General features: G+C 43.4%; 1 protein-coding gene across 3 annotated transcripts in view; it reads right to left on the reverse strand.

The window, feature by feature from the left end:
- AHI1 (Abelson helper integration site 1) overlaps positions 1 to 14,368 on the reverse strand; it is a 458,771-nt gene that overhangs the window by 404,910 nt on the left and 39,493 nt on the right. For all 3 annotated transcript variants that reach the window (XM_073627325.1, XM_073627324.1, XM_073627326.1), the window contains exon 4: positions 1,187 to 1,743. In XM_073627325.1, coding sequence (XP_073483426.1) covers positions 1,187 to 1,743 — 557 coding nt within the window. The remainder of the gene's footprint in view (positions 1 to 1,186; positions 1,744 to 14,368) is intronic.

The raw sequence follows: 14,368 nt of genomic DNA on the forward strand, positions 1-14,368 counted from the left end.
TCCTACTTGGTTCGGTTTTTGGCCCTTTTATCGCGTATTGGCATGGCATTGTCAGGGCGTTTCTGGTTGGACTCAGTTTTTTATGTTGTTGGAGACCCCGACAGACTTTCTTTATTTGCTGCGCATTCTATTAGCAATCCTCAGGGTTCTTGAAGAGTAGCCCTCCTGCTGTGATCAGCGGACTTCTCACCATGGGTCAAATTTTTTCCGTGTGGTATCTATCACATTCTCATGGTCTCCTTCATGTTGGGTACCAGCTAGGTGCTCAGGGCAGGCTTATACCCGGTTTGGGTCATAAGTGATAGGAGCAGGTTCAGTGTATTTGTGCCAGGAACCCCAGCCCGTTGGGTAGTGGAGGTCGTCTTGTTTCTCTGGGTTGGCCCAGAGCCACTTTTTGAGATACCATAAGCGTTTGTAATTTGATAGTTTATACGTAATTTCAGTGGGCTATAATTTGGCATCATATTCATCCTACTGGTCATTTTTGCCCCCTTTCAGGCATACTGACCATTTGACCAGGGCACAACTCAGGTCTATGTTCTTGTTGCTTTTTGTTCCTTGTTACACTATCACAGATTGACTCCGAGTACAAGTGTAAGGCTGACCGCAGGTCAGCCTGTTATTGTAGGAGGAGTCAGGCTGCATAAAGCCTGCCCTCCTTCTTCTCCTTGCTTGTGGTCGTAGGATCTCGTGTCCCACCCACCCATTCCCTTTTTCTTTTCTATTTTTATTTTATTTCAATTCATACTTGGGTATGCCCCCTTTCAGGCATACTGACCATTTGACCAGGGCACAACTCAGATCTATGTTCTTGTTGCTTTTTGTTCCTTGTTACACTATCACAGATTGACTCCGAGTACAATGTAAATGAAATAGTGCGTGTTTAGTATCACTTTAAGGTGTTAGTAAAGGCTACGTATAAGACTATAAGTATTCCTAAAACCGTTCCTACCTGTTTCATAGCCAGTATAAAAAAGATCTGTGTAAATACCTTTTTTTAACTTTTGTATACAGATCATACAGAATAGGTGGGAGGCAGCATTTTTTAAGAATACATACAGTTAGCACCCAATACATCCATCCAAAAGTAATTTCATGATGCAGCGTGCACATACTGTATACTTATTAGCCAAATTATTTTTTTATCAATATCAAAATGTTTCTCCTCATTCCAGTGAATAAATACCTAGTTTCTGGTGCAGTTTCCACCAAGTCTTTTTTCTTCTTTCGTTTACTCTTTTTCCCAGTTGGATTTCCCAATACAGGATTTGGATTTTCATCACTGTTAAAATGTTCTGAAAGGTGAGCCTGTAGTTTCTTTTTAATCTTCTCCTTGATTTCATTGGTCTCCGCCTGTGATACGTTAAGTTGATAAGCTTCAATTAGCTGGTCTTCCTCATCAAAATCAGTTGGGTGACTTTCTTTTTCTAAGACACTTTTCTCCTTCCTCTTACCATGTTTTACCCAATCCTCTTCAAAACCTGAATTATAAGTGATGTCCTCTGAGCTTTTAGGTTGGGATTCATTTGTGTTAGGGCTCTCACCCACTTCTGTTCTCTTTTTCTTCTTTTTCTCACTCTTTGCTTGCCTGTGTTCCTTGCTGCGTGCGTTGTTTTCTGTTTCAACAGCTGCTATCTGCTCCCTAAATATATTCTTCCTAAAAGGTCCTTCTTCTGTGTTGTCTGTATGGTCAGTAATCACTTCACTAGAAGTATCTTTGGAAGATCGATTGAAAGTTTCAAGCTTAAAAAAAAAAAATGAATAAATATTACATTAGCTAACCTTTCTTTTATTAAATGTGATACTTGCATTGTATGTAAGATGAATAAGATCCCAAGATACTGATAATAAAATATTACAGTGCACAAAGCTACCTTTGATGCATTTAAAAAAAAAAAAAACACAATGCAAAAGATTTAGATTTTTTTTTCACTATTCAGTAATCTGTTCTACTGCATGTCTCAAATTCTACTGTAAAGCTTTTGCGTGTTATAAATGTGAAAATAGTGGCAGCAATTATTTTGAAATCCTCCCTGACGAACAGAACAGTAAATTCATCCCCACTGGTACACCCACAACAAAAAAATTGTATAAAATACTTACCGTAATTTTCCTTTCCTGGCACCAATCCACACCAGCATAATACTATATGTATGTTGGCGCCAAGAAAATGGAAAATTGTGTCAAATGCTTACTGTAATTTTACTTTCCTGGCACCAATCCATGGCAGCATACATGTGGTAGTAAGCTGCCATGCTGTCGCCAGGAAATAGGATTTTGTACACAATGTAAAATCCTTCTTTTGGAGTCTATTGAGGGACACGGTTGGATGAGTATAAGTAACCTAGTGTTATACTGGCACCTAAAGGAGAAATGGACACAAGACACATCTATTACTGAAGGATACCCTCCTAGAAGCAATAATCCCTCCCAACTGCTCAGTTGTAGCCAGCAGTCCAAAGAATGAAAGAGAAAATGATAGCATACAAGGGGAAGGAGTGGTATCCCTCAATGGACCCCAAGAAAAGCATTTTACAGTCAGTATAAAAATTTTACTTTCTCTTTCACCCATTGAGACACACAACTTGATGCCAATAAGCAACCTACAGACAACCAAAAGCAGTCTAAACAGAGAGGCGGTCACACCAAAACAAACACAGTTAAAAATTCATTCAACTTACTGAGTTCTATATACACTACTGTGCAAAATGATGCAAATGCAAGGATACTTTCAGAAATAGAAGTGTTAATAATTTATTTTTATCAATTAACAAAATGGAAAGTAAATGAAGAGAAATCCAAATCAAATCAATATTTGGTGTGACCACCCTTTGCCTTCAAAACAGCATCAATTATTCTAGGTACACTTGCACACAGTTTCTGAAAGACCTCGGCAGGTAGGTTGTTCCAAACATCTTGGAGAACTAGAGATCTTCTGTGAATGTAGGCTGCCTCAAATCCCTCTAATCTCTTTATGTAATCCCAAACAGACTTGATGATGTTGAGATCAGGGCTCTGCGGGGGGGGGGGGGGGCACAGGACAGCAGCTGGCTCAGTCTCTCAGTGCATGGCTGAGAGCCAGAGCCAGCTGCTCCCGCCCCCTCCCCAGCCCAGCACTCCAGTGCCGACAGTCACCACTCTCTGCTCAGAGGTGACCAAGAACTGAGCAATCAGCGGTCATGTGATCATTCAGTTCTCTGGCTTAAAACAAGCAGGAGACTGCTGCAGCAGCAGACTGATGTTGCAGCACAAAGGCAAGTGTATATGTTTATTTTTTTTTTTTTTACTTACCCCAAACTTAAACAGCCGCTTGAAGAACATTTTCAGCCAAAACTAGCACCTGCGTAATCAGATACCTCGACCTTGAAAAACTTAGAAAACCAGGTCACACCCCTACAGATCTGACCTCATCATCACTATTACAAAGTCCACACAGACTAAAATGGGTACCATACTGACCATATGTAGAATACTTTACACATAGGTATTTACAGCACAGTTAAAGGAAAGAAATGTTATTACCTTTCTGTGGGTATGTGCATCAACCCCAAATAAATTTTACATTTTAATAATGACATGGACATTCACTGTACTGTTCATTTAAGCACAAGAGACTCCATTTTGTTCTCACTGTTGAAATGTGTTCTGTAACCTTCACCTAACACACAGACACATCTCCTACTAAACGCTCTCTACTCCCCCCTCCCTTCTCCCTTCTCAAGGTTTTACTTGTGCAATTGTTCTATTCGCTAGTTTTTAATATATTTCTATTTGTTAGATTTTAATAACATATTTCTATTTGTTAGTTTTTAATAACATCACACACCACCCCTTTCTTATCTATGTATAAAATAACATGTAATAATAAATTTTCACTGAACGGACATTTTAAATACAGTGATTGAGTCCTGTGAATCTGTTCCTGCAGCTGCAGTATTAACTTTGTTTTAGAGTCCCAATCAGAAATCAGTCATATCAATAATAATGACAGTGAGTAGGAGACCAAGTAAAGGCCCCCCAGAATTGAGTATCTGCCAAAGAAAGGGTCTAGATCAGCGATGGCGAACCTACAGCTACACCTACACACAGCTGGCATGTTGAGCCCTCTCTGTGGGCACAGGGGGGATGGGGGGGTTTATCCCCCAGCCAGGCAGTCACTTGCACTGGTGGTACAGGCGCTGAGGAGCTGGCTCCCTTGCTCACATCAGTGCGATCGGGCAGCAGATGTGAGTAAAACTCTCCATGGATGCACTGAGGGCAGCCCAGTGGGAAGGACATGGAGTGTCTGCTGCTGTAAGCAGTGCCGCGATGCCTCTGGATACCAAGGAAGAGAAGAGTGACTCCTCCCTTCCTGGACTTTGAGAGCCAATAGGAGAGTGGCTGCCTGTGCAGGGGCTCAGGCGCTGAAGCATGACCATGTGGAGGACTGTGGCTGTACATACACAGGTAGGACAGTGCTATGGGGGAAAGAGGGGGGGCACACTACTGTGTGTGGGGTGGCAGAAAAAGAAGGAAAGGACGGCCACACTCCAAAATAACGCCTTTATTGCATAAAACTTGATCCATACATCAGAGACACCAGGTGATATCTGACGTGTTTCGCACCATTAATGGCGCTGAATCACAGCTATGATTAAGTGCCCTTTACGGTGCGAGACGCATCAGTAATCACCTGGACCTGTGTCTCTGATTGATGTATGGATGAAGTTTTATTCAATAAAGGCATTATTTTGGAGTGCGGCCGTCCTTTGGTTCTTTTTCTGCCACTTGACCTTGCCGATCTGGCACCCTTCATCTCCTATAGATCAGGACGGTGTGAATACAAGTGGGATCACCTGGAGCGGTAATTACCTTTATTTTGGTAATGTGTGTGGGGGGAGGGGGCAGAGGACACTACTGTGTGTGTGGGGGGGGTGATGTGAAGGGGGCAGAGCACACTGCTTTGGGAAGGGCCACCCCCTTAGCAGTGTCCTCTACTGGCCTTCACAGCACCTCCTCTGATCCCTGCATCCTAAGCACAATGCATTCCTGATCCCTGTATTCTGAGCACAATGCATTCCTGATCCCTGTATTCTGAGCACAACGCATTCCTGATCCCTGTATTCTGAGCACAATGTATTCCTGATCCCTGTATTGTGAGCACAATGCTATTCTGATCCCTGTATTGTGAGCACAATGCTATCCTAAACCCTGTATTCTAAGCACAACTCATTCCTGATCTCTGTATTCTGAGCACAACTCATTCCTGATCCCTGTATTCTGAGCACAATGTATTCCTGATCCCTGTATTCTGAGCACAATGTATTCCTGATCCCTGTATTCTGAGCACAATGCTATTCTGATCCCTGTATTGTGAGCACAATGCTATCCTGATCCCTGTATTCTGAGCACAACGCATTCCTGATCTCTGTATTCTGAGCACAACTCATTCCTGATCCCTGTATTCTGAGCACAACGCATTCCTGATCCCTGTATTCTGAGCACAACGCATTCCGCATCCCTGTATTCTGAGCATAACACACTCCTTTGAAAAAACACAAAAGTTTTTTCTGGGCAGAATCGTACGGGGATGATCAGTCCCATCCTCTGTACAGAGCCGCTGGTAGGTTTAATTCCATGTTAGCACTTTGAAATAAATAAGTTGGTTTTGTGTCCCTGTTTGGGCACTCGGGCTCAAAAAGGTTTGCCATCACTGGTCGAGATGGTCCTAAATGCTATTGCAAATAAACACAAAAGCACTGCAGACATACCCGAGGGGTAGATGCCAAATGATGTGCTTTTAAAGTATGGATGTAAACAGATATCAGGACATGGAAGACGTACTGGCCCAGCCAAATAGTGTCCTTATAGCTAAAGTGAACAAATGTCAATGGCACCATATGTACTCCTGATATTAAGAATGGATTACAAAGAAACCTACTTAGTTCAAGAGAGGTTCAAAGTCTCATCCAGCCATGAGGATCACAAGGACCGGACACAGGCAAATAGCTACACACTATACCAGGGGTCCCTAATACCCGTGTCTCCCACTGAATACTAGGTTATCCAAAATGAATTACCAAGTAACAAAATCTGATAAAAAAAAAACTAACATAAATGAATGCATCTATCCGCTATATAATTTGACCATAATACTGTATATTAATGTATCCAAAAATTGTCCAATGGAGAATTTTTCAGAACGTTAGCATCAACCTGGTCATTTACAAAATTCCATAAGTTAAGATGGTTAACTAGACACCTATAAATTCAAAATCCCACATATGTCTCAGATTAAACTATCCAGTTCCATGCAATATAATGTGTGGTAGCATTCAAATAGATTTTACAAGCAGAAATAGAACTCTGTATACTTAGCAAATGAACAGGACAAAGAAAACACTACCCAGACATCAGGTAAAGCATATCAAACTCAGCTAAAATGAAAAACTAAAAAAGGAAACCCGCCCACTAAGGCTGCTTTCACACTGAGGCGGTTTTTAGTGCTAGAAATAGCCTGAACTAAACGCCTCAAAACCGCTTCCCCAGAGGGGCGTGGCCTGAGGAGCTATGGAGTAGGACGCTTGGAAAGAGAGCTCCGTTTGCCCAAAATCCTTTAATAGACATCCTGCTCCAATCCTAACAATCCTGTCAGGAAAAGACACCCCAACAGGCTTGTCCCGTCGCCTGTGTGGCCCTGGGTGCTGCCTAACCATCTGGAGCGCTGCCCGGGGCCGCGGAGACCGGATCGTTCCGCCCTGGGCCTTGCCTGTAGGAAAGTCCCCGGCTTCGGCCTAGTGCTTGGAGCGGCGGCCATCTTGCTCCACCCGGCGGCGGCTCCTGCTCATCTCCCGGACACACCAAGCTCCCCCGAGACGGATCTCTGCCTGTCTCGGCCCCCGGACTGCCTGTGGCCCCCAGCGCTGAACCTCTGCACCCTGCAATAGCTACTAGGACGGCCCGAGGCTCCGGCCTGGTCCTCAGAGCGGCGGCCATCTTGCTACACCCAGCAACGGCCATATAGGTCCTCCTGGCTTGCCTGGCTCCCCAAAAGACTGATCTTTGCGTGCATGGGCCTCCGGATCTCCTCTAAAAGCACAGCACCTGGGGAGAGGCCAGACAGGTGAGGGAGTGAGACGTAGAAAGAGCGAACTTCCAGCACACAAACTCCTGATAGAGTTCCTGTAAAACGATACACCAGTGTAATTCATCCCACAGGCTCCCCTTCTGTCCTGGGACCGCAGTGAACTATGTCTCCGCCAAAACGCAACACTGGGACGACAGATAAGCTCGCTCAATTTCGCCGCCTGGAGAAAGACATGCAGCAGGAAGTTAGCGCTGACACGTGTACGGGCCCCGCTCCTCAGACGTCGGACACCGCCAAAGTGCTGGACGCTATAGCCGCCTTGCAAGGTACTCTGACTGCGAAGATAGACGAAGTAAAAATTGATATATCCCTGATGAGACAGGACTTCTCAAAACTGAAAGACAGGGTCACGGAGGCAGAAACCAGAATCAGCAACGCGGAAGATGCCCTACACCCCATGAGACATACTACAGAGGAGATGCAGAGACAGATACAGCAACTTCATGCCCATCAAGATGACAGGGAGAACCGCCTTAGACGCTGTAACCTCCACTTCATAGGACTGCCAGAGAAAGAGGAAGGCGCAGACCCGGCAACCTATCTAGAAACGCTCCTGCTCAAAACGTACAGCCGAGAAGCCTTTTCAGTAATGTTTGCGGTGGAGAGGGCGCACCGAATACCTGCGCGGCCACCACCACCTGGAGCGCCTCCCCGCACATTCATCGCCAAATTTCTAAATTTTCGGGACCGAGACAAAATCCTTAAACTCACCCGGGAGAGAGGAAATATACAGATCGGGAACAGCCAGATAGCAGTATTCCCGGATTTTTCCAGCGAGGTGCAAAGGAAAAGAGCACAATATCAAGAGGTGAAGCGCCGATTGAGGACCCTCCATCTCAAGTATGCGATGTTATTTCCTGCCCGGCTGCGGGTGGAAGAAGACGGAAGAGCACAATTCTTTGACGACCCGGCAGCAGCAACAGCATGGCTGGATCGTAGAGACAGACCTGCTTAGTCTGTCTATGTTTATACAACCACAGTGAGTACTCTCTGACTTTGAACAAAATCCTACAATACAAATGTCACAGAGATTTTTTAGAAGGGAACCAGAATCCAGTTTAGGGATATAAAGAATGGGGACATACACAGCTTGTGTACAAGAGAAGTGGATAAGGATAAGAGAGCTAGCTCCTGTATAACTTTGATATGGAACAGGCGGGATCATACAATAAAGTATGATAAAGAGTGGGGACAGTCTACAGTGATATGCTCTGCAAGACTCCTAAATGACAGGGATGAACTGTACTACAATATCCTGGAATATGGGTCATAATTTGACCAGATGCAAGGAGGAAAAGTGCAAAGGAAGCTCACTGACTGCAATGTGTGGTAGTCCTGACTATAACTGCTCCACGAGCGACAGGAGAACAGTCGCCCCCTTAACAAAGTTGATTCAGCATAAAAGGAAAACACACCTATTGCTATCAAGAAATGTGCCTCCAGCGGAGTGTAACCGCTGGATGATATGTTATATGCTGACAGTTTGGGTATATACGCTCACATCAGGTTGGGGAGATGTGCAGCTGGGAGGGATGGGAACAGTTAAAAGGATAAGTTTTGTGTTTTATTTTGGGAATATAAGTATTGATGAGACTTTGATAGGGCTAGACAGACAATATGCATTCAACAATAAGATTTGTATTAGCAGACTGGCACTGTGGAAAGGGCAGACTAAGGGGGTTCCACTGTCTTGGAATCTCACTAGATGGCAGCTACACTATTATATTCAGAAACCAACATGGCCAGTGTAAAGTTTTTGACGTGGAACGTACGCGGTATGCGGAATAAGGTAAAGCGAACCGCAGCTCTAACATTTCTAAAATCACAGAAAGCAGATATCATAGCTTTAGTAGAAACACATATCACAGGCCAGATGCAGGTAGCCTTAAAAAAAAACGTGGATAGGATGGTTGTACCACAGCACGCATACCAATCAATCAAGGGGGTATCGATACTGGTCGCCAAAAGAGTGCCCTTTGAACTAATTACTCTAGAATCAGATAGATTAGGAAGATATATCTTCCTGCATGCCACCATAGGAGGCAACTCTCTATTGATTCTGGCGTGTTATATCCCCCCCCCTTTTTCGATTGAGGTAGTACTCAAGGGATTGGCATTCATGGCACAGTACCCATCAGTTCCTGCTATATGGATGGGCGACTTTAACCAAACCATGGATCCAAATTTGGACAGACCAGGCCTGGGAAATACATCCAGGACTGTGCCTCACCAAACCAGACTATGCAGACTATTCACAGAATTTGCGCTAACAGACGTATGGAGATGGCAAAACCCGACTAAAAAAGCATACGGTAGGCTGTGGCACGATGTCCAGGATTGATTTTATATTGCAGGGCTTGACAAATTTGCTTGGAATCTAGGAGCCAGCTAAAAAAGTTAGGAGCCAGGTTTTTTTTTTTTTTTTTTAAAACGACCGACAAAGCTTTATTTTCAATATAAAAATTAACCAATCTTAAATTTACACAGAGACGACTAGAACTAATGTGACTGCTTTTATTTCCTGCCATGCAGGTACACAAGACCACCATATTCTCGCTAAGGATCCAATCAGGTCCGCCTGAAAAACTGACATGCGAACCTGATCAGACAGCCCCTGTGAAAGGGGCCAAGCAGGGAGATGACAAATAATAAATTCATTTTAATTAACCACTTCCTTCCCGCAGGACGACTATATACGTCCTGTCTTTGAAGAGAAATACCGTTGTTATGGTAGCAGCTAGCTACCATAACCCCGGTATCTTCTTCAAGAGCCGGCGGTTCTCTTTCAGATAAAAGTGGTCTTTGCAGCAGATTAGCAGCGAGATCACTTTTATCGGCGGCAGGAGAGGGCCCCCCTACCGCCGCTCTCCGGTGCCCTTCACCGCTTATCGTGGCCGTCGGTAACGGCGGAGGCGATCCGGATCTGTCCCTGGCCTGACATGGAGACGAGTGAGAGGAAGATGGCCCCCCGCCCATCTCCAAGTCATTGCAGGGCGAAAGGGACGTCAAATCGTCACTTCCACCCATAGCTCTTAAAGGGACTTTTTTTTTTTTTTTTTCAAATGACAATTTTTTTTTAAATGCATTTTAGTGTAAATATGAGATCTGAGGTCTTTTTGACCCCAGATGTCATATTTAAGAGGACCTGTCATGCTTTTTTTCTATTACAAGGGATTTTTACATTCCTTCTAATAGGAATAAAAGTGACTTTTTTTTTTTTTTTTTTAAAAGAACAGTGAAAAAATAAAAGTTAAAATAAATAAGAAAAAAAAAAATTTAAATGTGCCCCATCCCTTGTAATAGAAATAAAAGTGACACAATTTTTATTTTTTTTAAAAACAGTGTAAAAATAAAAAATAAAATATATAAGAAAAAATAATAATTTTTTTAAATGCGCCCCGTCCCGCCGAGCTCGCTTGCAGAAGCAAACGCATATGTGAGTAGCACCCGCATATGAAAGCGGTGTTCAAACCACACGTGAGGTATCGCCACGATCGTTAGAGTGAGAGCAATAATTCTAGTCCTAGACCTCCTCTGTAACTCAAAACATGCAACCTGTAGAATTTTTTAAACGACACCTATGGAGATTTTAAAGGGTAAAAGTTTGTCGCCATTCCACGAGCGGATGAAATTTTGAAGCGTGACATGTTGGGAATCAATTTACTCGGCGTAACATCATCTTTCAAAATATAAAAAAAATTGGGCTAACTTTACTGTTTTCTTATTTTTTAATTAAAAAAAGTATTTTTTCCCAAAAAAGTGCGCTTGTAAGTCCGCTGCGCAAATACGGTGTGACAGAAAGTATTGCAATGACCGCCATTTTATTCTCTAGGGTGTTAGAATAAAAAATATATATAATGTTTGGGGGTTCTAAGTAAAGGGAAGGAGATGAGCAGGCAGTGAAAACAGGTAGGGAAAGCTGCTCCATTAGCATTGGTGGATGTCTTGTCATACCAACGGCCACCACCAGAGGGCGCCCGATTGCAGAAGGAACCAGGAACCATAGGACTGCAGTAGGCCGCAAAGCCGGGGCCTCAATTACCGGCGCGGCCCAGCGCGATCGCGGCGGGAGGGGGGGGGGAGGCGAACGGACACAGGATACCAAAGCTGTGCCGCCCCAGGCGCCAGGTCGCTAATTCTAGTCGCAAATGCGACCTGGCGCCCGGGGTTTGTCGAGCCCTGTTATATTGGTCTCAAATGCATTACTGCCTAAAATAACAGGGTCGGGTATGGCTCCACGAGCTCTATCGGACCACTCACCCTGTTGGATAACAGCATCTCTATTAAAGGCAATGCCCACTTCTAATTGGAGGCTGAATCCATTCTGGCTGTCGGTCCTGCCTGATCTCGAGAGCATAGGGCAAGAACTACAATATACCCTAAACAACTTAAGATTTACAGATTCAGACACTGCAGTCTGGGACACCTTTAAAAATCAAGCTAGTAGACTACTTTCATTAAGAATAAACAGATTTAAAAATTCCTCTAAACTGCTATTACAGATGACCACTGACAAACTACAGGAATTGGAACAGGTATACGCACAAGAACCCAGTACTGACAATCTCCATAAAGTACAAATGCAATCCAGAGCAGTAACCCAAATGCACATAGAGAAGGCCAAACAACAGGTTTTTTTCAAAAAACAAAGAATCTTCGAACACGGGGAGCAAGCAGGTAAATTACTGGCATATTTAGCTCATTTAAATGAAAAACCTCCAGTAGTGGTGACCCTAGCTACCCCACAGGGAGACGAGGTGACCGACCCACACCAGGTAGCAGACACTTTCCTAAATTTCTATAGGAATTTATACAAAACTCAGACAACACAATCCACACATGAAATTAAAAACTACTTACACAGAATTCAGTTCCCTAAACTCACATTAGAACAGGTTAAGCTACTAGACGCCCCCATTAGCCAGGAGGGCATATCTGAAGCACTGTCCCAGCTAGCTAAATCTAAGGCCCCCGGACTGGACGGCCTACCACTAGAATTTTACACTGCATTCCCTGATATACTAGTCCCGAATTTGCAAAAATTATACCAACAAATATTTAAATATAAAACACTCCCTCCATCAATGCAAGAAGCACAGATAATAGTTATACCTAAACCAGGAAAGGACCCTAGATATCCCGAGTCCTACCGTCCAATCTCACTACTGCAAGTAGACATTAAGATACTGGCCAAAATCCTAGCATCCCGTCTAAATAAAGTCATTCTTTCATTAATTCACCCAGACCAGACCGGTTTTATGCCCGGGAAAAATACAGCCATGAATATAAGAAGACTATTTCTAAATATTCAAGCACAGCACGACAATCAGGGTACCAGGGTAGTGGTGGCCCTGGACACAGCAAAGGCCTTTGATTCAGTGGAGTGGTCTTTTCTTTGGGAGTGTCTACGAGAATATGGATTTGGTCCCAATTTCATACAGTGGGTACAAATACTCTATCAGTCACCAAAAGCACGGGTCTTCGTTAATGGTTGTATATCGGGACAATTTCCTCTAGAAAGAGGCACACGCCAGGGATGTCCCCTTTCTCCACTGCTATATGCCCTGGCAGCTGAGCCATTGGCCATAGCTATAAGAGCTGACATGGACATAGTGGGACTTAGAATAGGCAACTATATAGAAAAGATCGGACTATACGCAGACGACACGATACTCTATCTAGCCGATCAGGGCCCATCACTACAAGCAGCTTTGGACACTATAGATAAAATGGGAAAATTCTCAGGCCTATGGATAAACTGGGAAAAATCACAGATACTCCCCATAGACCAATTCCCCCCAACCAATATACATCCAGAACTACCATTAGTCAGGGTAAACACTATTAAATATTTAGGGGTACTGGTTACAAGAGACCTACGCGAATACACAACCAACAACATAGAACCATTGTTTGCCATGATAAAAACCAAAACGCAAGCCTGGTCCAAACTACCACTGGGAGTAATGGGGAGGATAAATATCATAAAAATGATTATCTTACCCAAGATCCTATATATGGTATGGCACGCCCCACTATATATACCTATCGGGATTTTCAAAAAAATGGAATCTATTTTGAACACCTTTGTCTGGGGACATCAAAGACATAAGGTAGCTTGGCATGTCCTTAAAAACCCTACAGATATGGGGGGAACAGCTCTGCCAGATCTACAGGAATATTACATAGCGGCACAGCTGTCGCACATGCATCACTACCATAATAACGAAAGACAGCGGTATAGTACATTAGTATCTAGTAGCCCAGACAGTCCTTTATCTACCCCACTTCAAATTATACTACGAGGGGGTCAGTTTAATAGGAAAGGTCCAAACTTTAATGACGGGGTACTCAATCACCACCAACGAATATGGGGATTAGCCCAGAAAAAAATTAAAATAGGGTACATTCACTCCCACACTCTATTATGGGCTAACAACCAGCTAGCGGAGCTTAAAAAAATACCAGACCCTAATCTATGGGCCAGATATGGAATTATATACCTGCACCAGGTAATGGCAAATGCTAGGCCTAAAGCATTTCAAACTCTTAAGGAAGAATACTCTATTCCGCAACAATTACTGTTCAAATACATACAACTCAGACATGCCCTGCGTTCTCAATTCAGGAACGAAAATTGCATCCTGGAACATCCCCAAATCTTGGACATAATAATGGGAGCCGATTCACAAAAATTGATATCTAATCTCTACTACTCCATAAGGTTACCCAGAATCAGAGAAGTGACGCAAAAAGCCAAAACAAGATGGGAAAGAGATGTAGGAGCAGTCAGTGACTCAGATTGGGAGGAAATTTTAGAAAATGTAAAGGTGGCATCTCCAAAACTGTCTGATAGGTTAACACAGATATACATCATTCATCAAGCGTATCTAACACCTAACATAATAAGGAAGTTTCAACCTACACGTAATATATTGTGTCCTCACTGTCAGGCAGAGATGGGTAGTTTTTTTCACTTAATCTGGGAATGCTCTATCCTTCAAACATACTGGAGTCAAGTGATTAAGTTCTTACACGACCAGATGGGTTCCCCTGTGGTATTAGATCCAAAACTTTGTATATTGGGTCTTCTTCCAGATGTGGACATTGATAAATACCAAGCCATATTTATATCTGAAGTCCTATTTTTGGCCAGAAAAGTAATTGCCAAGACTTGGATGCAGAACGTAACCCCCACCATAACAAGCTGGAAGAGAGATGTTAATAATTCCCTCCCATACA

Source organism: Aquarana catesbeiana, linkage group LG04, assembly GCF_042186555.1.
Source record: "Aquarana catesbeiana isolate 2022-GZ linkage group LG04, ASM4218655v1, whole genome shotgun sequence".
Taxonomy (NCBI): domain Eukaryota; kingdom Metazoa; phylum Chordata; class Amphibia; order Anura; family Ranidae; genus Aquarana; species Aquarana catesbeiana.